This window comes from Ceratotherium simum, chromosome 21, assembly GCF_057802395.1.
Source record: "Ceratotherium simum simum isolate JZ-2026a chromosome 21, ASM5780239v1, whole genome shotgun sequence".
In the NCBI taxonomy this organism is placed as follows: Eukaryota; Metazoa; Chordata; class Mammalia; order Perissodactyla; family Rhinocerotidae; genus Ceratotherium; species Ceratotherium simum.
Window position 1 is genome coordinate 29695628 of NC_141920.1, and position 24356 is coordinate 29719983.

Below are 24356 nucleotides of genomic sequence, written 5' to 3' on the forward strand. Positions count from 1 at the left end.
CTACCTCCATCTTCTCTTGTCTCCTGTAATCTCTACCTCCTACTTCACCCAGAGGGGTCTTTGACAACACAGATCTGATTATACTCCTTTCTTGCAGAACACTTGTGGATTCTCATCTGTCTTATTATAGTAAGACCATATTGTCTATGATATATGGTACTGTAAACAATCCCTCCTTCCCTGCCTGGTTGGCCCTTAGAAACCAAGGGATATCCACTTCTTCCAGGACTCAACACAGCCTCTTTGTCCCAGGTTGGATTCCCTGGGAAACAGACTCTGAGATGAAGACTAACAAGCAAATCGTTTTTCAGCGAGTACATTTAAGATGAATATCTGTGGAAGGCAGGAGAAGGAAGCAGGATTGGGTGGAAGGAGAAGTTGAGCTGCAATGAAGCCGCAATGAAGATCTCAGCTTTCCTCCCATGGAGTTCTGGTGCTAGAATGTTTCTTCAGCATGTTCTGAGCTGGAGTGAGTGGGCTTGGCCTTTATATCATCATGTTGATGAGTCATTGGATGTGGCATGTTATCAGGCATGACCTTGGGCAAGGAGGCTCTCCTCAGCTGAGTTAATTCCAAAGAGGGATGACAGCTGAGGGCCGTCTTCTCCAGGCTGGTACATCACAGCATCCACCAGCTTCTTCAGAACGTCTTGCACTTGGGAATCCTTGGACTCAGGACAGGTATTAACTCCCCCACTGTTAGATCCTCAAAGCTACTTCATCTCACCCAGCTATCCAAAGTTCTTTGACCTCACTTGGACTGACCTGGGCTATACTAATTGGAGACGTTTAAGACGAATATCATGGGGGACTGAGAAGCATCTTCCTCTGGGATCTGAGTTCCTGGGTCTGGGGTGAGCTCTGGCAGAGGACCGAGGAAGGAAGAGAAGGAAGCTCAGACCTGGGAAGTGAGATGAAACTTGGGTATATTAACATAGAAGTCTCCCCACCACACATTCCTTGTGTTGTTCCCCTAGAGGGTGCAAGAAGCAGAGATCCAGCTGAAGAGAAGATGTTGGCTTTTTTAATAGATTTATTCTTTTTAGGAATTTTAGATTTAGATTTAGCAATTTTAGATTTAGATTTAGAAAAAGTGAGATGACAATACAGAGAGTTCCATGTACTGCTGCACACAGGTCCCCCTACTATTAACATCTTATATTAGTGTGGTACATTTGCTTCAATCAATGAACCTATATTGGCACATTATTATTAAACAAAGTGCATAGTTTATCCATATTTTGTTTTAGCTGGGGTGCTGTAACAAAATGCTCTAAACAGTAGAAATTTATATCTCTCAGTGCTGGAGGCTAGAAGTCCAAAATCAAGACGTCAGCATGGATGGGTGAGGGCCCTCCTCTGCTCACAGATTTCTCATGGTGTCCTCACAAGGTGTAAGGGGCTAGGAATCCCTGTGGGGTCTCTTTTATAAGAGCACTAGGCCAATTGATGAGGATGAAGCCATCATGTTCTAATCACCTTCCAAAAGCCTTACCTTCTGACATGATCACATTGGGATTTAGGATTCTAACGTGAATTTCAGGGTGACAGAAACATTCAGACCATTGCATAATCCAATTTTATTTTCTTTCTCAAATTGTTCTGTCTTTGGCCTTTGAGAGCTCTTTCATTTGTTCCTGCATCACTTTGATGTACTCCCATCAAGGTGGTTTGTTTTTATCTGGTACTTCCTTGTTTTCTAGATGATGTTGAATTTTGTTTGTTTATTTATTTTTTTGGTGAGGAAGATTAGCCCTGAGCTAACATCTGATGCCAATCTTCCTCTTTTTGCTGAGGAAGATTACCCTGGAGCTAACATCTGTGCCCATCTTCCTCTACTTTATATGTGGGGAGCTTGCCACAGCATGGCTTGATAAGGGGTGCATAGGTCCATGCCTGGGATCTGAATCTGTGAACCCCAGGCTGCCTAAGTGGAGCACCTGAACTTAACCACTATGCCACCAGGCCGCCCCCAAGATGATGTTGAATTTTTGACGGGACTTTTTAAACACAAAGAAGGGAGGGTAGTCTTTAACAAAAGAGCTTCAGAAGAGAAAAATCAGATAGTCAAATGAAGAGAAACTTTATTTTGAAACCCAACATCTAGTAGAAACGAATATCCTCAATGAAGTATTCATTCATTTATTTTTTTAAAAATGTGATGATGTACTATACAGCAGTCACTGTTCTGACATCTGAGGATGCAGATAGTCCCTTCTCTGTTAGAACTGTCATCCTATTTGAGGAAGAGACACACAACACAGGCAGGGTTCACTTTGCATGGTGCCGATATGCATGAATTTCAGTTAGCACAGCTCAGTTAAATAACACCAGTCCCTGTCACAGGATTCAAATTCCAGTGACCACAGTAAATTTACTGTGAGCAATTGCATAAGTACAAACTTTGTCGCTCACTCTGCTTCAGTTCACAAATCACCATGTAACTGACAGATACTCGTTATGATCAGTAACCAATCACGTGACTTCTTTCAAAGTCTGAAGTGATTGATCACTGTGACTTTGTTACTCAGTTTATGCACAGACAGCAAAGCATGTAGTTGTGTTGTCTCATTATTTCCCAGTGATGAACCCACATGACATTTTACAAAAGTGAGTTATTGCAAAAGGGAATGGGCAACAGAGATGAAAGTGCAATGGAGAAACGAAAAGTGATAAAGCTGGAAGTGAAATTCAAATAGAATGTAAGTGGAGTCATAGAAGAAACAGCTGAGTGGGGATGTTGACACTGGTGCTGTTAGAAATATTCCAGATGTGCAGCTAGAGGAACTGAGTGATGGCAAACCTACCACATAAGAGAGGAAAGTGGTGGTGAGGAAAAGGGAGAAAATGTCCCAGAGGCAGTGACACCAGCAAACACTTCAAATTAAATGAAGTTTTGTTAAGATTTCACAACATTCAGAGCACAAGGGATAAAAATGTTGGGAGCTGTTCGAAATTTAGAAAGGAGTATGATGATTCACCAAGCCATAGAAAATATGCTTGATCTGTATCATAAAATATGCAATAAGAAGACGGCAAACACTATTCAAACTGCCCTTGATAAGTTTTTACTAAGAAATAAAACGCTTTAATTCTCAATGTTTCTAATCTTGAAGTGACAGTATACTAAGTAAATATTAGTTTTTCTATTTTTTCTTTTTCCTCTACATTTAAAACTGACAGGAGCCGGCCTGGTGGCACAAGCGGTTAAGTGTGTGCTCTCCACTGTGGCGGCCTGGGGTTCGCCAGTTCCGATCCCAGGCGTGCACCGACACAGTGCTTGGCAAGCCATGCTGTGGCGGCGTTCCATATAAAGTGGAGGAAGATGGGCACAGATGTTAGCCCAGGGCCAGTCTTCCTCAGCAAAAAAAAGAAGAGGATTGGCAGATGTTAGCACAGGGCTGATCTCCTCACACACACACAAAAAAAACCAGACAGTTTCCAACGTTTTGAAAATAATTTTAAAGGTCACAGCACAATCATTATTAATCTCACTGATTATTGAGATCACCTTCCATGGTTTCAGTTTGCACACTCACTGTTACACTCCTGCACTACCATGCAAAGTGAGCACTTCCTATATTTAGTATGTCGGGTGACAATAAGTGCTGAGGAAACAAATTAATCAGGTCAAGAGGAGGTGGAATGCCAGGTGAGAGAGGTATACTCTATGTAGGGTGGTTTATGGAAGGTGCCTTTATAGAGTGACATTTGAACAGAGACTTGAAAGAAGGGAGAGAGTGAACTATGCAGATATGTTGCGGGAAGAAGCAGAGTGATAGGATTTGACTTCCATTTCCAAAGAACCACGGTGGTTTAAACAGAAAAGCCAATTAGAGACTCTAGCAATGGTCCAGGAAGAGATGATAGTGGCTGGGACCAGGGAGTAGTGGTGGGTGTGAGAAGTGTGCAGATTATGGATATAACTCAGTGCCGTGCAGGAAAGACTTGGACAGGCTCATGAGAGCTGACTGCTACATTTTCAGGAATTTTGCAAGTTGGCTGTTAAACTGTTGGTAGCTTAAAACTGGCCACATTACGAGTGTTTACACCACAGAAATGTGCAGGCACTACAAATTAGGCTTTGTTTTTTTTATATTGGAGAATCAATTGTTAAACATTGGCCATCTCACCGTTGAACATAAGCATGTTGAAGGCAGAACTAAATATGGGATATAAGAGAAAGAGAAATCAAAGATGACCCAAGGCTTTTGGGCTGACAGCATGTGTACCATGAGCAACAGGATTGAGAAGGATGCAAGATAATAGAAGAACTAGTGCTTTCATAACAGGGAGATTAGGAGAAACTTCTTTCTGGGTTTGAGGAGCAGGACATTTAGGCAAAGAGGAAGGAGAACAATTTTTCTTCTTAAAATCAGAATAGGAGTTCATTTGTACTCAAGAGTCAATACAGCAACTCAACAAGGCTGGGGAGTTGGAGGTAGACAGGAATCCAGAAGACAGAATAACTCTTGATGCATGAAGATGAGTGTGTAGTTCATGGCCAAGTCCCAAGGCAATCGATGAGAGATATCCTAATGTGTGTAGATTTGACTGGTTTCTCACCTTCTAGGTAGATGTCAGCAGTCAGTCCCCAGAGCTAGGTCCCATGTGCCCTGCTCAGGACCATGTATGAGGACCCAGCTCTGGGGGCATCAAGGACTGGGAGAAGGAGCAGCAGGAATGTGTGAGCAGCCAGGAGTCTGGGGAGGGGAAGCTCTTGTAACAGAGTCATGGAAGCTTCTGGTAGGATCCTTCTCTGAGGCTGTGCCCCTCACAGAGTGAAGGGAGCAGCAGAGATTTGGGGTGGCACACAGCAGGGAAGGAAGTAAGGAGCTGTGGGAAACATATCCACATTTAATTATCTGCTCATCATTACAGAAATGTTCCCTGTGTGCCTCCTATGTTCCCAGTGCTGTTCTCTCCCTGAGATGACTGTCGTGAGATGACAGGTTGATCCTGTGATAGGACTCTGCCACCTCAGCCTTCCTCTCCAAGTCCTGATCCCCTCCCCATCCCTTCCACTCTGTCACTCAGAGGGTCAGAGCAGGTACAGCCCTCAGAGCAGCATCAAGGACTTCTCAGCATTACTCTAAAATGTGGGTTCCTTTAGCCCCATGGAGCCTGAGCGTTCAAATAATCCAGAGGTGGTCTGCAAGGGAACCTCCCACTCGGCTGACTCTCATCCAGCCCCCTTCTGCCCACTTCCTCCACAGAACCCATAGGACTCTGTGCATACCCTTTGAAAACCCTTGATCCAGCCCTCCTCCTGCAGGACCCCACACAGTTCCTGGGATGGAGAACCTCTGAGAGGGATCCACAATACCCCTGAGCATATTGAGGGAAGTGTGTCACCTTCTCTTAACTCCATGTGGGCCCTGACCCTGTGTGACCTTTGGATGGTCTCTGTTACTGATGTTGCCCCTTATGGGACAGAGCTTGTCCTGCCCTCCCTGCCCCACAACTTACAGTCAGGACCTCCACTTCCTGTGGACGTAGATGGCAGAGACACCAATGGCCAGCAGCAGCTTTGTGCTTAGGACAAGGACTACCAGAGATAGAATAGACAGCTCTTCACCTGAAAATCAAGGGATAGGTGAACCCATTAGAGGGGCCACACAGGAGCCTCCACTTACTCCATCTGAGGCTACCTGGGCCATCAACATTCTGAAGCTTTTGAATCTGCATCCTGCCCTGTGCTCAACCTTGAGGCAGAAATTAGGGTTAAGATGTTCCTCATTCTCACTCTTCCTACTCTCAGGCTGCCTGGATTGTCCACCTGGAGGGAAGGGTAGAGAATGGGTACTCAGTGACCTGTAAGTGTGGTGCCTGGTTTACTTACTTGATCCTCATACCTCTATGGAGCAGGTATTATTATCCTCATTCTGATGAGGAAACTGAGGCTCAGAGACTTTAGGGAGGCTCTCAAAATTAGTGGGATTCGATCCTAGGGAAATCCATCATTGCTGTCTGCAGAATGACCCAGAGACCTTGCCTCTTGGACCAAGACATGTCCAAACTCTCAGAGTCATAGGAATGAATGCCCACATAGCATGCAAGTAGAGTGAGGACAGGTTCAAAGTCAGTGGGAGAGATGCAAGGCTGCCCTCGTTCACAGCAGGGGCGAAGTTGGATGACGCCATGTTGTCAGGAGCTGAGGGAGCCCACAGGGTGACCTGACCTCATGAGACCTGCTGTCTGGAGAACAGCCTGGTGAGTCTAGGAAATGGGGTCTCATGCTTGGAGGGGCTTCAAACAGCATCTCCCCACCTTGACCCCAGGGCGAGTGTACGCTAAAATCTTTCTGTTAGCCTCAGAACATTGTATCTGAGGAAGTACATTTGAGTTCTTTGCGTTTTTACAATGAGCAGTTTTTGCTTTTAAAACTAAATAAATAAATATATTAAAATAGTTTTTTATAAATGAATTTATCCTTAAGGAAGGAGAGGAGACCTCACCCTCTTTTGCTCCTGGGGTCCTGGAGGATGACAGTTCTCATTGAGCAGCTCTCTGGGACTTTCTCTCAGGTGAAGAGAGCTGTGTTGTTCAAGTTTGCACCTCCTGCTGTGGGCAACTCGCATCAGAGGACTGGCTGAACTGGAGTGCAGGGGCTCAGCCCTCTCCCCTCCACTGAAAACAGCTCTGAAAGACCACCCTGGCTCCACAGCTCTATGAGAGCACGAGTCTGTGTTGTGCCTGGATTGAAGGTCACCAGCTCCCTGTCCCCGTCCTGCTCTCACCCCCACAGGCATGTTGACCCTGGCCGCACTCCACGATAAGCTTCCAAATTCTCATGTCCATTTCAGAGTCTGCTTCTGAGCATAACTGACCTATGGAAGTTCATCTGGGAGTGGTCTGGAAATGCAAATTTGGAATTGGATCACTGGACTGGCTGACCAACAGGACCCCAGCACTGCCGGGAGGTGGAACAGGGGAGGCCCTTACTTCTCCTAGTGGAGCAAGTGTTCAAACTTCACCAGTGGTGAACTTGGAATGTGTAACCAGAGCAAGAGAACACATTGGTGTCCGGCATTTGAAATTGAGTTGGGAAATGGTAATTATAAGGACTGTGGAATTAGATGGCTGTTGTTGGGGCATCGAACCTTCAGAGAAAGACCAAAGTAAGAGAGTAAGAAAAGTAAGAGAGATTAATCACAAGTGAAAGGTCAAGTGTGAAAGCCAGAGGACTTCCTAGCATCATTGCAGAGTCTTATCCCCCAGACCCAGAAGGCAGAAGAACTGAGGATGGGCCCAGGACATCGTTATATGGGCAGAGCTACAGAGGAGGTTGAATTCTCAACTGCAGTGGGCCTGTCTGCCAGAATAGGGCCCTGATGGGGACGTACGGGACCCTCAGATGTGGGACAGGGACACATGGGCCAAAACACTCAGGAATCTTCAGTGACTTCTGGGTGCCGAGGACAATGGCAGCAACACAGCTCCTTGTCTCCAAAAATGACCTCTCCAACCACAAGAAAACACAAAACAAAGAAAGTAAATACAACACAAAACTGGCTCCCAGTATTAGTTGAATAGAAAATGCTAAAACTGCGAAATAACTGAATCAAAGAGAAAAATCACCAAACCCTAGTGCACCATCTCTCACAAGGCTGCCATCCCAGCCTCACCCAGTCACCAGGAAAAGTGACCAGGGGAGCTGGAAGGTGAACCTGATAATTATTTAGAAATCCCACCATCAATAGTAAATCCACATTAAATTTGAGACTACTGAAAAAGTATCTGTCTTGCAGGTTGGAGAACAGAAGGGGTTTCAAAGTATGCCTAATTGAAATGGGTTGGCACAGACTCCTCAGAATCTTTGAACATGTTACTTAAATGGCAAAAGACACTAGCCTTGGTGATGAAATTAAGGATCTCAAGATGGAGACATTATCTTGGGTTATCTGAATGGAGCCTGTGTAATCACAAAGAGCCTTGTAAGCGAAAGAAGGAGGCAGGAGAATCAGAGAAGGAGACATGAGGACAGAGTCAGAGGTGAAAGTGAGGTGGGGCCCTTAGCCAAGGAATGTGGGCAGCCTCTAGGAGCTGGAAAAGACAAGGACACGGATTGTCCCCTAGAGTTTCCAGAAGGATCGCAGGCCTGACACCCACTGTGGACCTCTGACCTCTAGAGCTGTAAGGTAATAAAATTGTGTTGTTTAAAGCCACAGAAAGTGTGGTAATTTTTTACAGCAGCAATAGGAACCTAATACAAGGAGGCTGGGACATTTAAAAGGACCGATGTGGCAAAAGGGATGGGCTCAGTTTAAAGTGCATAACTTCTGAGGCAAAAAGGCAGAAAAGAAGGAACAAGTGCTGTTTGGCAATTGAGTGGTGAAGAGAAAAAGGAAACAGGGAGTAGGGAAATTTAAGATCCTGAAAGAAAAAGAGAACCAAAAAACTGAGAGGCCCCAGAACATTTGTCTCACTGTCAAAACCAACCAACCAACCCAAACTCCATTAACACACCTGGATTATGCTGTACTGAGAGAAGAGAGGGCCATTAAGCCAGGAATATTGTAAAACACCGAGATATCATTAAAATGAACACAAAGACGTGCATCCTCAAGCTAGACCCACTGGACCCAGGACTGCAGTGGCTGGAGCCCTCAGACGCCTGGGGCAGGCTGGACATCCTGCTGCAGCAGGGTCACAGAGGCATCTTGCACTTTGCTCCAACCTGCCAACCTGGACAACCCAAAAACCATTTCCAGACTCAGTACACTAGCGAGGGTGCTCGGTCAGGCACACTGAGAGCACCCAGAAGTAACAGCCCTGGTCTGAGCCCGGGGGGAGATGGAGACTGAGGAGCAAACCCAGGCTGGTCCAGACAGGATGGTGTGGACCCATCTCTCCCCGCTCTCCCCTTTCAGTGCAATCTGACCCCTAGAAACAACGCGAGGTACAAGCACAGGAGGACGCTGACAGGAGGACGAGGAAGCAGACTGGCTGGGCCCTGAGGACTGGAGGGAGAACACAGCGGCCAGGGGTCAAGATTCCCCTCTCCTGACTGCCCAGCACAGGAGGAGACCAGGATGGCATTAGAGAAAAGAGAAGCATAAAACCAATCATCTGAGCTCCTGCCTCAGGAAACTAGAAAAAGAGGAGCAAAATAAACCCAAAGCAGAAGGAAGGATAGAAATAGTACAGAAAAGAGGAGAAAAACCAATGAAATTGAAAACAGAGAAACAATAGAGAAAAATCCCTGCAACAAAACGCAGGTTCGTTGGAAAGATCAATAACATTGAAAAACTTCTAGCAAGACTGACAATAAAAAAAGGAGGAATGACACATTTCCAAAATCAGGAATGAAAGAGGGGATATCACTACAGACCCTGCAGATGTCAGGCGGATAATAAGGGGAGATTGTGAGCAATGCTACAGATAGATTTGAGAACTTAGAGAAAATGGACCAAATTCCTCAAAAAGCATAATCTGCCACAATTTACTCTATATGAAATGAATAATTTGAATAGCCCTAAACTATTATGGAAATTGAACTCATAATTTAAATATTCATGAAAAAGAATTCTTGACACCATGTTGGTTGCACAGGAATATTCTACCAAGCATTTATGGATGAATTAAAACCACTTTGGTGCAAAAAAACAGCTATAAAAGAAATTTGGGAAAATGTAAATGTATACTCCATTTTAGAAGGTATTTGGGAATTATTGTTATTTTTATTAAGTGTGTAATGGTATTGGTTTTGTAGAAAACCAATGTCCTTAATCACAGACTACACAATCGTGGACTCCATTTGCACCTGGATGTGCATACTTGACCAAGTTATTAGTGGACACAGTTATGCAGCTTCTGTTTGTCTCTTGTTTTAAGGGAAGTTGTCTTCATTTTCCCATTTTTACTCTTCCAGCAGACAGGGTCATGGACATTTGGTGTCCCAGGGTTGACCCAGCAGATGAGGACAACACCGCAGGGCAGATGGAAGGAACATGGGCCTTTGAAAGTTCTTCTGGACTCCTGGAAACCTGACTGTATTCTCTTCTGATGTTACATGAGAGAGAAATGAGACATATTTTGTTCACAGAAAGGGGGACTTTGTAGGTCCCTGGCACAATGTCCAGCAGAGGAGGAATGTGTCTCTAATTAGCATGTTTTTCCTGTACAGGCTGGTGGTCCCTTTCCTCAGGGACTCAGATTTACCTTGATTAATTTAGCCCAATCACGTGGTCTAACAGCAAAAAGTCTTCAAAACATAACTCACCATTGCTCCTCAAGTCTCATCGGTAACACTCCAAACACACAGGGTAGTTGAAGCAGGAAAAGAGATCACAGAGGAACTGGAATTTGCATATAGTAAATGTGCAATGAGTGGTTGTGATTATTGCTGGTCCATTGTCAGAAATCAAGGAACAAAGGAGGCTCCTGTTGTGACCACTCAGGGTCACCCAGGTGTCTGGTCTAAACTCAAACCTCACGTACTCAGGGCTCCCTTCTGAGAATTTCAGAGTAGTTAGCAGGTGCAGGTGTCTGTTGGGTGACATTACTGATGTGGATAGAAAAGTCCAGGATGGAATAGAGACTAGGCAGAGGTTAGAGAGAGCAAGGAGGAGAGAGATGGGCTGACGTGGATGGTGAACATAGTCATTGTTAGGAAGGAATAGAGACTAGGCAGAGGTTCAAAGAACAAGGAAGAGGGAGGTGGGTTGATGTGGATGGTGACATAATCATTGTTAGGTAGAGAAAGCAAGAGGCGGATGCTATGAACAGGATGATCTCCTTCCTTCCCTTCTTCTTTCTTTAACATATATTTAAGTCAACAGATCTATAAAGATATGCACCAAACTCTTACCAGTGGTGACTCTTGGAGTGTTTGACTTGGGAGAGGGGAGCTCACTTCCAAGTTGTGCTTTATATTTATAAACTTCTAGATTATTCTATAATATGCATTAATGACTAATTTTAATATCTAAAAAGGATAAAATTTTAAAAGAGCCAGCTCAGTTGGAGTCGAAGCCTCACCAGGTGTTCCACCTGTGTCCCGCTCCTTCTGGTGGGCAGAGGCCTCCAGGGTATGGTGTTTGGTGACCGCCGGCTGCCCGTCATGCTCCACCTGGCAGGTGAGCACCACATCCTCCCTGTGGGCACAAGAGTTCACCAGGAGCCAGCTCATCCAGTTAAAGGTCCCATCCTTGTTCTCTATGAGTGTTGAGGCCATTTCTGTTCGGGACACGTTTGCATTCTCCAACCAGGTCAGCTTTAGGTGCCGGGGGTAGAACTTGTTTGCCTGGCAGGTGACGTTCACCAGGTTCCCTGCCGTGGGCTGTTGGGAAACCTCCAAGGTGGGTGGAACTGAAACAGCACAGGACAGAAGCTCTGACCTTATGCAACAGACAGATCAAGAGGAGGGCTCCGTAACTTAGCTCCCATCACAGATGGGAATCACCAGGACAGTGCTAGGCGTGCAACAGGCACTCAAACACTGAGGGTACTCTCTGCATATGAATAGATCACAAACCACAGTGCCAGGCACACAGTAGGTGCTCAGGGACTGGTAGCTCCTATTAGGGTCATAATGAGTGAAATCAACAAGCACAGCCCTGGCATACAGTGGGAGCATAGTAACTGTAGCAAAATAAATGAAATCACCAAGCAGGTAGGCTCTGGGCTTAGAGTAGGTGCTCAGTAACTGGAGCTGCTATGGGTAAAGTAGACTACACGACCTAGCACAGAGCTCGGCACATGGCAGGTGTTCACCTGGCAGCTACCATTAGAACAGGTGAGTGACCCACACATCCAGGTGCCTGGTGATGCGGAAGGACAGTCAGGAATTAGATTCCAGGAAATTCAGGCCTCAAGCCAACGGCAGGGGGAGGAGCGGGCTTGGGGCCTTGGGGGCAGGTGTGGGCTTGGGCTGGGCTGAGGGGCATCTACCTCGGATGGTCTCAGACAAGTTGGCCGTCCCACGAAGCGGAGGGCCCCCCTGCAGCGTGACGTGGGCCACCTCGCAGATGACCTGGGAGCGAACGTCCCCTGGGGCCAGCACCACCTTGGCTGTGCTGGAGACGCTGTAGGAAACGCCATCTCCCTCTGGGTCCATGTTCGTCTGGGAGGCTGGGAGCTCATTCCCATTTTTGAACCACTTCAGGGTGATGTTTCTGGGGGAGAAGCCGTGGGACTCGCAGGTGAAGCTCACTCTCTGGTCAAGTGCGGCCCTCGCCGTGGGGCCCGATACCATGGGGGGAGAGGGTTTGGCTACAAAAGGATCATTTATAAAAAATAAACATGATCATGATTATCATCACTTACTATAGGCGAGTGACACTGTTAAGAACCTTCAACATATTATTTTTTAATCCTTCTAATAGTGCTGGGAGGGCGGGTCATCATGCTCACCTTACAGAGGAGGACACACAGTTTCCCAGAGGTGAACTCTGAGGAAGGGGCACGGTTTTCGGGATACTCAATTTCTACCCTGTCTAGGAGGGAAATTTGTCAATATCCAACAAATTAAAATACACACACGCACTGACGTAGCAATGCCACCTCCAGTGGGCATCTCCCACTTGAGTAGAGTGGTGCAGCGCTGGTCTAATATCCCAAGGTTAGGAACAACTTTGTATCCATCAATGGAAGACTGTAGAATGAAGGGTCCTGTCTCCATATGATGGATGTTAGGCAGCTGTGGAAACAACGCGCAGCTCTTGGTGCTGATATGGAACGCTTGAATGGGGATGATGCGGTTGAAGGTGTGGAGAGGTTCCCAATCTCCTCAGGCCTCAGGGTCTGAATGCAAGGGGCTTCTGAACCTTTGGGAAACTGATGAAAAGGAGAAATGCTGGCTCTCTGTTCAATGGTTTGATGTAACAAGCTTTTATCCAGCACAAATGATGGGCTAGGCTCTTTCAGGGAAGGAGTGTCCAAGGTTGAGGCAGGAAGGAGCCTGTCTGGAATCAGATCTGGGTTCTGGAATGATACCCTCACTCACTGGCCATGTGACCTTGGGCACGTAGCCCAGCTCCCCATCTGTACATGGAGCATGGGGCTGGATGGGCCTAAAGGTCCTTCGTGCACTACTTTTCAGGATTCAGTATCCTGGTCCTCTGGCAGAAAATCCTAAGTAAGCATCTTTGCTGCCTCAACGGGGAACCCCTAAATCACCTACATGAGGAACCTCTTCCCTGGGTGAGGGACATTCTGAGATGGCCCAGCTCTGCCGGGAGCCTTCAGTGACTGTGTGAGTTCGTCCTTGCATCACACAAGGGTTTTCTGGACACACAGCAAACACCCAATCTCTGTGTGTCTCCTCCAGCCGGGCTGTCAGAGTAAACAGAGACTCTGGGCCTCTTAGTGATTCCTCTCAGTGTGATGTTTCTGAGGATGAGATGAAGAAACACACGTTCTCCCTCCCTGCCCTGCCTGGATTTCTCCTCACAGGAAGGGAAGAGGACGTGAGCTTCCTGGGAGAAGAGCCTTTGCCTGCTGTGTCCACTGCTGCTTCCACAGCACCCAGAGCAGAGCCTGGCATACAGTAGGTGCTCAGTAAGTGCTGAGTAAAGGAAGACTCGGCCACATTGAGGGGCACTCTCTGGGGGCAGGGGCGAGGTCTGGCCCTGTGACTGGGCGAGTCACTCAGACTTTCAGTTCCCTCCTCCCTGGAACAAAGGGCTGGACGGGATGGAAAAGGCAAGGGCTGTAGAGCCAGGCAGATGAGGGTTCAGACATTTACCACCATTTACCAGCTGTGGGCCCTTGAGCAACTAGCACGACCTCTCCAGGCCTCAACTTCCCTGATCTGTGGAAGGGGGTGAAATCAGATCATGAACGTAAGCACCCACTGCCACACCTGATTCTTGCTGTTGCTCAAAGAATGGAGGGCGTTATTATTGACTTGCTGTCACACACCAGGGGACAAAGGAGGCCCACGCTGTACTCACCACTCACGGTGAGCTGGGTGCCTGGTCCAGACTTAAACTCCACGGCATCAGGGCTCCCTTTCTGGAACTTCACACAGTAGTAGATACCAGTGTCTGCTGGGGTGATGTTACTGATGCGGATGGAAAAGTCCGTGTTGTTTCTCTTTGTGGTGTCTGCAACATTTGTTACTCGGGGGAAGTGGCCTCCTTTGAAACTGTAGATTAACTCCCGGCCTGGCCCTGTCCCCCTGAACCACTTGACGGTCCCCACAGGGAGCAGGGAGGTCAGGATGCAGGGCAGAGTGGCCGTCTCTCCAACTGCAACAGACACTGACTTCTCAGGCTGAATCACCTGCAGCTCCTCACCTGCTGCTCCTGGAGGAAAACAAATCCATTATTTATTCACCCCTATGTGATCTTGTAGCTTTTCTCAAGTGTTTATCAACAACAGCTTTCACTGACCGAGTGCACAGCACAAGCAGGCCTTGAGCTCAGCACGTTGCATACCTTCACAAGAAGCCTGCAATGTGAGACCCTAGTACAAATGGGGAACTGAGGCACAGAGAGGTTAAGAGATGTGGCAGAGAGTGGGTTTGAGTGCCTGTGCCCTCTCTGGGGGTTTCATGCTTTGCCAAAGATTTCTGGCTGTCCACTTTCTGGCCTCAAAGCGTGTAGAATTTCTGGACCTTTGCATTGGGTAGGACCATGAGAGGTTTTGGGACCATGAGTTGTGAGCAAGAGTGATGAAGGAATGTAGTGGATATGCATTTAACTACAAGAACCTCTATGCATCAACTTCCCTCTTATGCAGAGATCCACATGCTCAGGAAGGGTCTGCTCCATCAACCTGGATACTTGAGTGACACTGATGGGCAGAGCTCCCAACACAGAATGAATATATAGTTTAATTAAGAAGGAAAACGTTCTTTCAAGTACCTGGGATTTTTTTTTATCCATAGCATAATCATGTGGCATTAGTGTCCTAATCCTGCTGTAATGAATTACCAAAAACTTAGTGGCTTAAAACAATAGAAATTTTTATCTTACAGTTCTGGAGGTCAGAAGTCCACAATTGGTGTTGCTGGGATAAAATCAAGGTGTCAGCCAAGCCGCATTTCTTCTGGAGGCTCTCTTCGTTGCCTTCTAAGTCCCAGTGGCTGCCCACATTCCTTTTCTCATGGTTCCAGTCTTCCTATCACTCCAACCTCGTGCTTCCATTATCACTTGTACTTCTCTACCTTTGACTTTCCTGCCTCCTTCTTCTGAGGACCCTTATGATATCATTGGGCTCACCTTGATAATCTAGGATAATCTCCCCATATCAACAGTCTTAACTTAATCACTTCTGCAAAATCTAAAAAAAGTGCCAGGAAAGGTAAAATATTCACACGTGCTGAGTATTAGGAAAAGGATCACTTTGGGGGGCCATTGTTCTGCCTACCACACAGATCTCTTCTGACTTTCAGAAACCAGTTTCCATAACAAAAATCTGTGTATATGGCATTGACACACAGGTAGAATAAGGCAACTTATTGGAATCTGGATGAAGGACTATTCAAGCAGTCCACTGGTGAAACAGTCTGAAAAATAAAACTAGACTCAATTAAGAGAAGGAGAAATGGAATATCCACAAATACAAAGAAATCAAGCAACACACTCTTAAAAAATCAATAGTCAAGGAAGAAACCACAAGAGAAATTAGAGAATACCTTGAGACAAATGAAAAGAATAATACAACATACCAAAATATCATAAGTTAATAACTATATACCTTAAGACATTAGACAAAGAAGAGAAAAATAAACTCAAAGCTAGCAAAAAGAAGAATATAATAAAGATTAGTGCAGAGATAACTAAAATGTAAATAGAAAAACAACAGAGAAAATCAACAAAACCAAGAGAGGTTCTTCAAAAAGATCAACACAATTGACAAATCTGTGGCTAGATTGACTAAGAAAAACAGAGAGAAGACCCAAATAACTAAAATCAGAAATTAAAGAACACTACTAAAATTTTGCAGAGATAAAAGAGATGATAAAACACTACTATGAACAAGTTTACACCAGTAAATTGGATAACCTAGATGAAGTGGACAAATCCCTAGAAATACACAACTTACCAAGACTGCATCACGAAGAAATAGAAAATCTGAATAGACCTATAACGAGGAAGGAGATTAATAAATAATCAAAAATCTCCCAACAAAGAAAAACCCAGGAGCACCAGACATCATTGGTGAATTCTACCAAACGTGTAAGGAAGAACTAACACTAATCTTCTGCAAATTCGTCCAAAAAGTTGAAGACAACGGAAGTCTTCATATCTTATCCAGAGTCATTCTGAGACTCATTTGAAGGCCAGCATTATCCTAATACCAAAGCCAGACAAATGCACTAGAAGAAAACACAGACCAATATCTCTCACAAAAACTGATGCAACAATCCTCAACAACATACTAGCAAACCAAATTCAACAGCATAGTTAACAAATTTCACACCATGACAAAGTAGGATTTATTCCTGGGATACAAGAATGGTTCAACATGTGAAATTCAAACCATGTAATCTATCACATTAACAGAATGAAAAACAAAAGCCACATGATCATTTTATTCAATGTAGAAAAGCATTTGAAAAAAGCCAAATTTTTTCATGATAAAAACAATCAATAAACAAGGAATAGATGGAAACTTCTACAAAATCATAAAGTCATATATGAAAAACCCACAGCTAACATTGTACTCAGAAATGGAGAAAGTCTGAAAGTTTTTCCCCTGAAAATCAAGAACAAGAAAAAGATGCTCACTTTTAGCATTTGTATTCAACACAATACTAGAAGTTCTAGCAAAAGCAATCAGGCAAGAAAAATAAATAAAAGGCATTCAAAATAGAAAGGAAGAAGTAAAACCACCTCTGTTTGCACATGACATGATTTTATATAGCAACACTAAAGGTCACACACACACACCTGTTAGAACTAATAAACAAATTAAGCAAATTTGCAGGATACAAAATCAACAGGTAAAAATCAGTTGCATTTCTATACACTAGTGATGAACAATCCAGAAAGGGAATCAAGCAAACAATTGCATTTACAATAGCATCAAAAAGTAGAAAATACTTAGGAGTAAATTGAACCATGGAGAGGAAAGACTGTACACTGAAAAGTACAAAACATTGCTGAAAGAAATTAAAGAAGACATAAATAAAGGGAAAAACATCCCATGTTCATGGGTTGGAAGACTTCATATTGTTAAGACAAATACTGAGTACTACCTAAAGCAATCTACAGATTCAATACAATCGTTGTTTGGATTGGTGGTTACCAGAGGGGAGGACAGGAGGGAGGGGGCCGAAAGGGATGATTATGCACATGTGTGTGGTGATGGACTGCAATTAGTATTTGGGTGGTGAACATGATGTAATCAGTGCAGAAATAGAAGTATAATGATGTATGCCTGAAATTTATACAATGTTACCAACCAATGTTACTTCGGTAAAAACAAAAAAATACAATCTCTGTCAAAATCTCAATGGCAGGGGGGCCTGCCTGGTGGCCCAGCAGGTAAGTGCACGCGCTCCACTTCGGCGGCCCGGGGTTCACAGAATCGGATCCCGGGCGCGCACCAATGCACTGCTTGTCAAGCCATGCTGTGGCAGGGTCCCATATAAAGTAGAGGAATATGGGCATGGATGTTAGCCCAGGGCCAATCTTCCTCAGAAAAAAGAGGAGGATCGGCATCGGATGTTAGCTCAGGGCTAGGCCTCCTCACAAAATCAGAAAAACAAAAACTCAATGGCAGAAATATTTTTTGAGGAAATAGAGAAAAGCATTCTAAAATTCATATGAAATCCAAAGGGACCCCAAATAACCAGTCTTGAAAATGAAGAACACAGTTAGAGGACTCACACTTCCTGATTTAAGAAGTTCGTACAAATCTACAATAATCAAAGTAGTTTGGTACTGACATTACAGATATATAAACCATGGAATAGAATAGAGAGCCTAGAAATAAACCCTCAGGTACATGGTCGAGTGATGTTTCAACAAGGGTGCCAAGGCCATTCAGTGGGGAAAAGACAGTGTTTTCAACAAATGATACTGGGAAAACTGGATATCCACACGCAAAAGAATGACGTTGGACCTTTACTTTATACCATATACACAAATGAACTCAAAATAGATACAGGCCTGTATGTAAGAGCTAAAACTATAAAATTCTGAGAAAAAAACCACAGGTAAAAGTCTTCATGACATTGGATTTGGCAATGATTTTTTGGATATGACACCAAAAGTACAGACAAGAAAAGAAAAAATATGTTAATTGGACTTCATCAAAATTAAAAACTTTTGGACAAGTTTTTGTACCAGAGGATACTACCAAGAGAATGAAAAGACAACTCACAGAATGGGAGAAAGTATTTGCAAAGCATGTATCTCATAAGGGATTGATATGCACAATATATGAAGAACTCCTACAATTCAACAACAAATTAACAGAAAACCCAATTAAAAATGGACAGAGGACTTGAAAGACATTTTCCCAAGGAAGATATACAAATGGTCAGTAAACACAAGAAAAGATGCCCAACAACACTAGTCATTAGAAAAATACAAATCAAAACCACTATGAGATACTCCTCCACATTGCTTAGGATGCCTATCATCTAAAACAAAATAAAAGCTTTTTAGTTTGATGTAGTCCCATTTGTTTATTTTTTCTATTGTTTCTCTTGCCCGGTGAGACGTGGTGTTTGAAAAAATGTTGCTAAGACCGATGTCGAAGAGCGTACTGCCTATGTTTTCTTCTAGAAGTTTCATAGTTTCAGGTCTTACATTCAAGTCTTTAATCCATTTAGAGTTAATTTTTGTGTATGGTGTAAGGTAAGGGTCTACTTTCATTATTTTGCATGTGGCTATCCAGTTTTCCCAACACCATTTGTTGAAGGACATTGAGGGTATAATGCAAAGTGAAATAAGTCAGAGGGAGAAGGTCAAATACCGTATGATTTCCTTCATTAAGTAGTAGATAATAACAACAATAAACAAACACATAGGGACAGAGATTGGATTGGTGGTTACCAGAGGGGAAGAGGGGAGGGAGGAGGGTGAAAGGGATAATTCGGTACATGTGTGTGGTGATGGGTTGTAATTAGTATTTTGGTGAACATGATGTAATCTATGCAGAAATAGAAGTACAATGATGTACACCTGAAACCTTTACAATGTTATAAACCAATGTTACTGTAATAAACAAAAAATTTAAAAAAAATAAAAATAAAAATAAAAGTTGACAAAAAAAAATAAAAAACAGAAAATAAGTGTTGGCAAAAACGTGGAGAAGTTGAAACTCTTGTGCATTGCTGGTAGGAATATAAAATGGTGCAGCCACTGTGGAAAACAGTGGTGGTTACTTAAAAAGTTAAACATAAAATTTACCATATGATCACAACAATTCCACTCTTAGGTATATACCCCAAAATATTAAAAGCTGGGACTCAGACACACATACATCAATGTCCATAGCAGCATTATTCACAATAGCCAAAAGGTAGTAGAAACAACTCAAATTTCCACCAAGAGATGAATGGATAAACAAAATGTGGTGTACAAATATTATGGAATGTTATTCAGACCTAAACATCAATGACATTTTGATACAACCTCTAACATGGATGAAACTTGAAAATAATACACTAAGTGAAATAAGCCAGATGCGAAAGGACAAATATATGATCCCACTTACATGAAGCACCTAGAATAGGCAAATTCATAGTAACAAAAAGTAGAACAGAGGTTAGACACTGGAGGGAAGGAGGAAAGGGGACTTGCTGTTTAACAGGAACAGAGTTTCTGCTTAGGGTGTTGAAAAAGTTCTGGAAATGTATGGTGGTGACTGTTTCACAACGTTGTGAATGTACTTAATGCCGTTGAATTGTATCCTTAAAAATGGTTAAAATGATAAATTTTAGGTTACGTGTATTTTGCCACAATCAAAAATATGTACTAACACAAGGTGATCGCCCCATGAAGAGCTTCTGAATTGGACTAAATGGCTCAAGGAAAAGGACAAAATGTGTGGTCCCAAAGGCTGATATTTTTGAGAAACCTGCACTTGAATGGAGAGATAGAGCCGTGGGAGCAAGCATGGAAACAGCAGACTTCAAACTTGTGTTTTGAAAGAATTGTGGGTGGTTGACTGTGTTTGGACAATGAGTTACGAGTTGAAGGGACGCGAGTCACCTTTGGGCCAATCACTGAACTGCAGCTGCAACACTTTCCAGTTCCATTTCACTGCCTCAGGGACTAGCCAGTTTCTGGACACGGAGAGAATTAGAAAATCATTCCTGCTTATCTTAAGTGTCCTAAAAAACAGGCCTGGGTTCTGGTGGCAGGGATATAAATCAGAGGAGCAGGCTGTTGTGGTGCCACAGATAAATCCTGTGTTCTTTTCTATTTCTTGTCTACTCCTCAGGGAGAAAAATGTGCTTTACCTTTGCAGAGTGTGAGCTTGTGACCCCCACCCACTTAGCACTGTTTATAACCAAACCTGCCTCCTAAGGAAGCACATGCTACTCCAGGGTAGGTCCTTTGGTGCGCCCAGAACATCAGGTGGTTTGGGTTTTTAAGTCTGGAGAAGAAGATGGGAACTGCTAAGAAAAAAAATGGGGAGAAATACGAATGAATCTTGGAGGGAGAAATGGAAGGAATAGAGGAGGGAAGAGAGAAGAGGGAGCAGAGGGTCGAGATCCATCTGCCATCCGTGTATCTATAATTCTTGTATTTACTTCTCTGGCCCAGGCATTTCCCCTGAACTCTGGACTTGTATGTCAACTGCCCACTGGACGTGTTCCTTGGATGGAAATAAACATCTACAGTTAACATGACCCAAAGTGAACTCCTGAATTTCCCCCACAGCCCTCTGTGTCTCAGCTGAGGCACACTTACTCTTCCAGATGTTCAGGCCCCAAATCCTAGGAGTCTGTCCCTCTCACCCCAATCCAATGCATCAGGAAATCCTGTTGGCTCCATTCCAGCATGCATCCAAAATCAGGCCTCTTTCTCCTGTGTCTACTAGCTATTGTCCTGGCCTGAGCCACTTCTTGTTTGCAGGAAGGCAGCGACCTCTTACAGGCTCTAGTTGCTTTTATTTATGTCCTGTTTAGTCTACTCTCAACCAAATGCTAGAATAATTTAAAACTCATGTCAGATCATGTTACTTCTCTCTTCAAAACCTTGCAATGGCAGACATGTCACTCAGAGCAAAAGCCCAAATCCTTGAACACAGCAGGAAGATCCTATTCTACGGCCTTTGCACACGCTGTTTCCTGTCAGAAGGGCTCTTCCCCCAGATTACCCGGGTGCTTTCCACCTTCTTTTTCTATTTGCTCAAATTTCCCTTCTCAGTGAAGCCCATCCAGACTACCCTGTTTAAAATATATCCCACCTACCGAGTCTCCCAATTCTCTTATCCACCTATACTTTAATTCCTTCCTTATCACTTATCGCTTTCCATTACAACACGTTCTTTACTCATTTATTGTGTCTATTGTTTACTGTCATTTCCCCGTTAGGTTATAAGCTTCATGAGGACAACTACTTTGTCTCTTTTATTCACCAATGTACCCCAAGTTCCTACATAAGCTCCTGTCACATAGTAGGTGTCCAATAAATATTTGTATGATGTGTAAACTGCCCAGTGTGACACCTGCCAGGGACCGTGAAGTGTGTTTTAAGTGGGTAATCCCTACGGAAATTTTTCAGAAACTGAGTTTCCCACGCAGACGACTTGGTGAAAAACAAAAGCAAATTGCATACATGCAGGAAGCAGAAAAGCCCAGGAGAAGAAAACCACAAACTCTATTCCCCACACCCACCCTTCCCCACACCCAGTGGCAGAAGCTGCAGAAATCTCATGGGATGGAAGTCAGGTAATGGTTAAATCTGTGAGCTCTAGAATTTGTTCTGAGTTCAAATCATAGCTCTACCATTGACCACTGAGTGACCCTGAACCTCTCCATGCTCCCGTTTTCTTATCTGTAAGGTAGAGGTGACAAGATTATCTACCTTGGATATAATGATCTCTTGATAAAACAGCCGTAGGCATTTCCAACAGTGTGTGGACATGGTGAGTGTTCAAGACATTGAAGTTATTACTCATTAGATTTCCTGAGGGAGGGAGGCTTCAGCTGACGTTAGATGACAGAGACACAGATATGGGTACGGATACAGATACGGATATGGCTATAATTACAGATACAGATCATATGGGCAGGAGTCTCTGTATCTTCATCCCCTTCTCTCCTCCTCACCTCTGTCCAGCGTGGAAGTGGAACTCCAGGATAGTAACACACAAAACAGAGAAGTTTGCTTCTCTTAAGAGTTTGAGGAGGGTAAGGGGTAAATTTAGAGAAGTAGAAAGGAGAGATGTTGGCTGAGAGACAGGGAAAATTAAACATCTGTTCAATGTGCATTTCATGTAGACTGAAAATGATTTGAAGAAAACAATAACGAAAGTCTTTTCAAAAGTCCTGTGTGTGTGTGTGTGCCTCTGTTATGTGTGTGTGTGTACACTTTCTCACACCAACTGATACACATGCACACACACATAAATACATGCATTCACAAATAGATATAAAAGTTTGGCCTAGCATGTATACAAAGTTGTTCTGAAGATTTGATGAAATTATAATACATATTAAGAGCTGAGTAAAAATAATTGGCACAAGGAACCACCCAACACATCATTAACAAAATTTGCGAGTACACACAGCAGAAGTGGAACTCTGGTGATCTCTCAGTGGCACGATGGTGATGACAATTCTTCTGTTTGCTTCTCTGTACTTTCTGATTTTTCTGCAATCGGCCTCCACTGAGAAGCTGAGCAGCAAAGCATGGTAAAGGAATGAACTCTGGAGCTGGTTGGCCTGAACTTGAATCCCGGCAGCTCCACTGCCTTAGGTAGGTGACACTGGGCAAGTTACTCTCTCTGCCTCAGTATCCACATCTATAAATTGGGGATAATGGTCCTAGCTATCACACAGGTTGCTGTGAGGATTAGACGAGTTAATATACACAAAGTTGTCTTTGTTGCTGTTTTAAGCACCATCTGTTTCGATGCATTTGGTGATCAGCTGCAGGTGATGGACCCACAGAGAAAACGTTCAGATCCCTGATTTCATGCTCTCAGATAAAGCCCACTCCTGGGCCATCTCTGGTAGCTCTGGGTGGTGCACCGGTGTTTACCTGGAGGCCCTAAATGTCCCCAGACAGAAGGAGGGGCTTCTACCCCAGGGAGTGCTCACCTGTGAGTCCCAGCAGTAGAGTCAGCAGCAGGCAAGGAGGAGGGGGGCGGGGCCGGGAGGCAGGGATGGGCATCCTGGAGGACTGAGGAGCCTGCTCTGTCCCCGTGTGTGTGCTGGGAAGAACGGTGACTTCTGTGCTCTGTGGAGAGGAGGGAAGGCCCGCCCCCCGTGATATAAGAGGAAGCGCCTATGACGGGGTGACATGGCTGTGACAGCAACCTGCTTCTAGATTCTAGACAGTTCCTGCTTCTAGATTGTGAAATAGGAATCAGGAAGAGAAGGCAGCTACAGTTGAGGAGTTACTCAACTTATGTTTTCAGAGAGACATGGACAGGCCTAGCAGAAATAATGCTTCCTCCTGTCAACAAAAGGAATCATTTCCTGACTTCTTTCAGGAGGGGAAGTGCGTTATATGACCAGCAATTACACTCCCAGGCATTTATTTCAGAGAAATGAAAACTGATGTCCACACAAAAACCCAGGCATGAATATTTATAGTAGCTTTCTTTGTAATAGCAAGAAATGGGAAACATCCAAAATGCTCAATAACAAGTGAATGGTTAAACAACTGTGCTGCATCCATACAAGGAAATACCACTCAGCTTGTAAGTTTCTTGAAGTCATTTTGTGGAATGCACAGAATCAATCTCAAAATGTCACATATTGTATGATTCTGCTTATATAACATTCTTGAAGTTATAGACATAGAGAACACATTGACATTTGCCAGAGGTTTGGTATGGTGGGGATGGGTGTCACTCTAAAGGGCCAGCACAAAGCAGACCTTTGTGGTCATGGAATTGTTCTGATCCTGATATGGTGGTGGTTACATAGACACACACATGAGAGGACCAGCATAAGCAAAAGGTGGGAATGTTACAGGATTCAGCATAAACAACAATCTCATAGTCATTATAACATAGACACTGACTACTAAGTTATCCAAAATTATAGTATAATTATATTAGGGCAAGGGGAATAGAAAGTATGCATGTGAGGCATGAGGTCAGGAGTAACACGATATCATATCCTCACCTTCCATAGTATGAATTCAATAAATAATGTCTAAGACTCAGAAATCAAGAAGTAGCAATATGAGTGTGCTCTATGCAATATGGCAGTAAAATCTAAAATAATCAGTTAAGGAGTTGCAAATGTTTGCCCCTGGGAGGTG

At 44.0% G+C, this 24356-nt stretch overlaps 1 protein-coding gene across 1 annotated transcript; it reads right to left on the reverse strand.

Moving 5' to 3' along the window:
- Positions 1–1002: 1002 nt before the first annotated feature.
- On the reverse strand, positions 1003–23279 carry LOC101406398 (signal-regulatory protein beta-1-like). Its single transcript, XM_087445492.1, has 6 exons — positions 23183–23279; positions 13899–14252; positions 11896–12216; positions 10984–11313; positions 5470–5578; positions 1003–4836 (listed from the first exon to the last, which is right to left on the reverse strand). The coding sequence occupies exons 1-5, from the start codon at positions 23253–23255 to the stop codon at positions 5472–5474; spliced, it is 1185 nt and encodes a 394-aa protein (XP_087301618.1). The 5' UTR covers positions 23256–23279; the 3' UTR covers positions 1003–4836; positions 5470–5471.
- Between the last annotated feature and the right edge of the window lie 1077 nt (positions 23280–24356).

Coding starts and splice junctions, on each gene's coding strand:
- LOC101406398 (XM_087445492.1), bottom strand. CDS start 23,255: ATGCCCATCCCTGCCTCCCGGCCCCGCCCCCCTCCTCCTTGCCTGCTG. Junction 14,253..23,182: donor TCTACTGCTGGGACTCACAG/GTGAGCACTCCC, acceptor GTTTTCCTCCAG/GAGCAGCAGGTGAGGAGCTG. Junction 11,314..11,895: donor CTTGTCTGAGACCATCCGAG/GTAGATGCCCCT, acceptor GTGCTGTTTCAG/TTCCACCCACCTTGGAGGTT.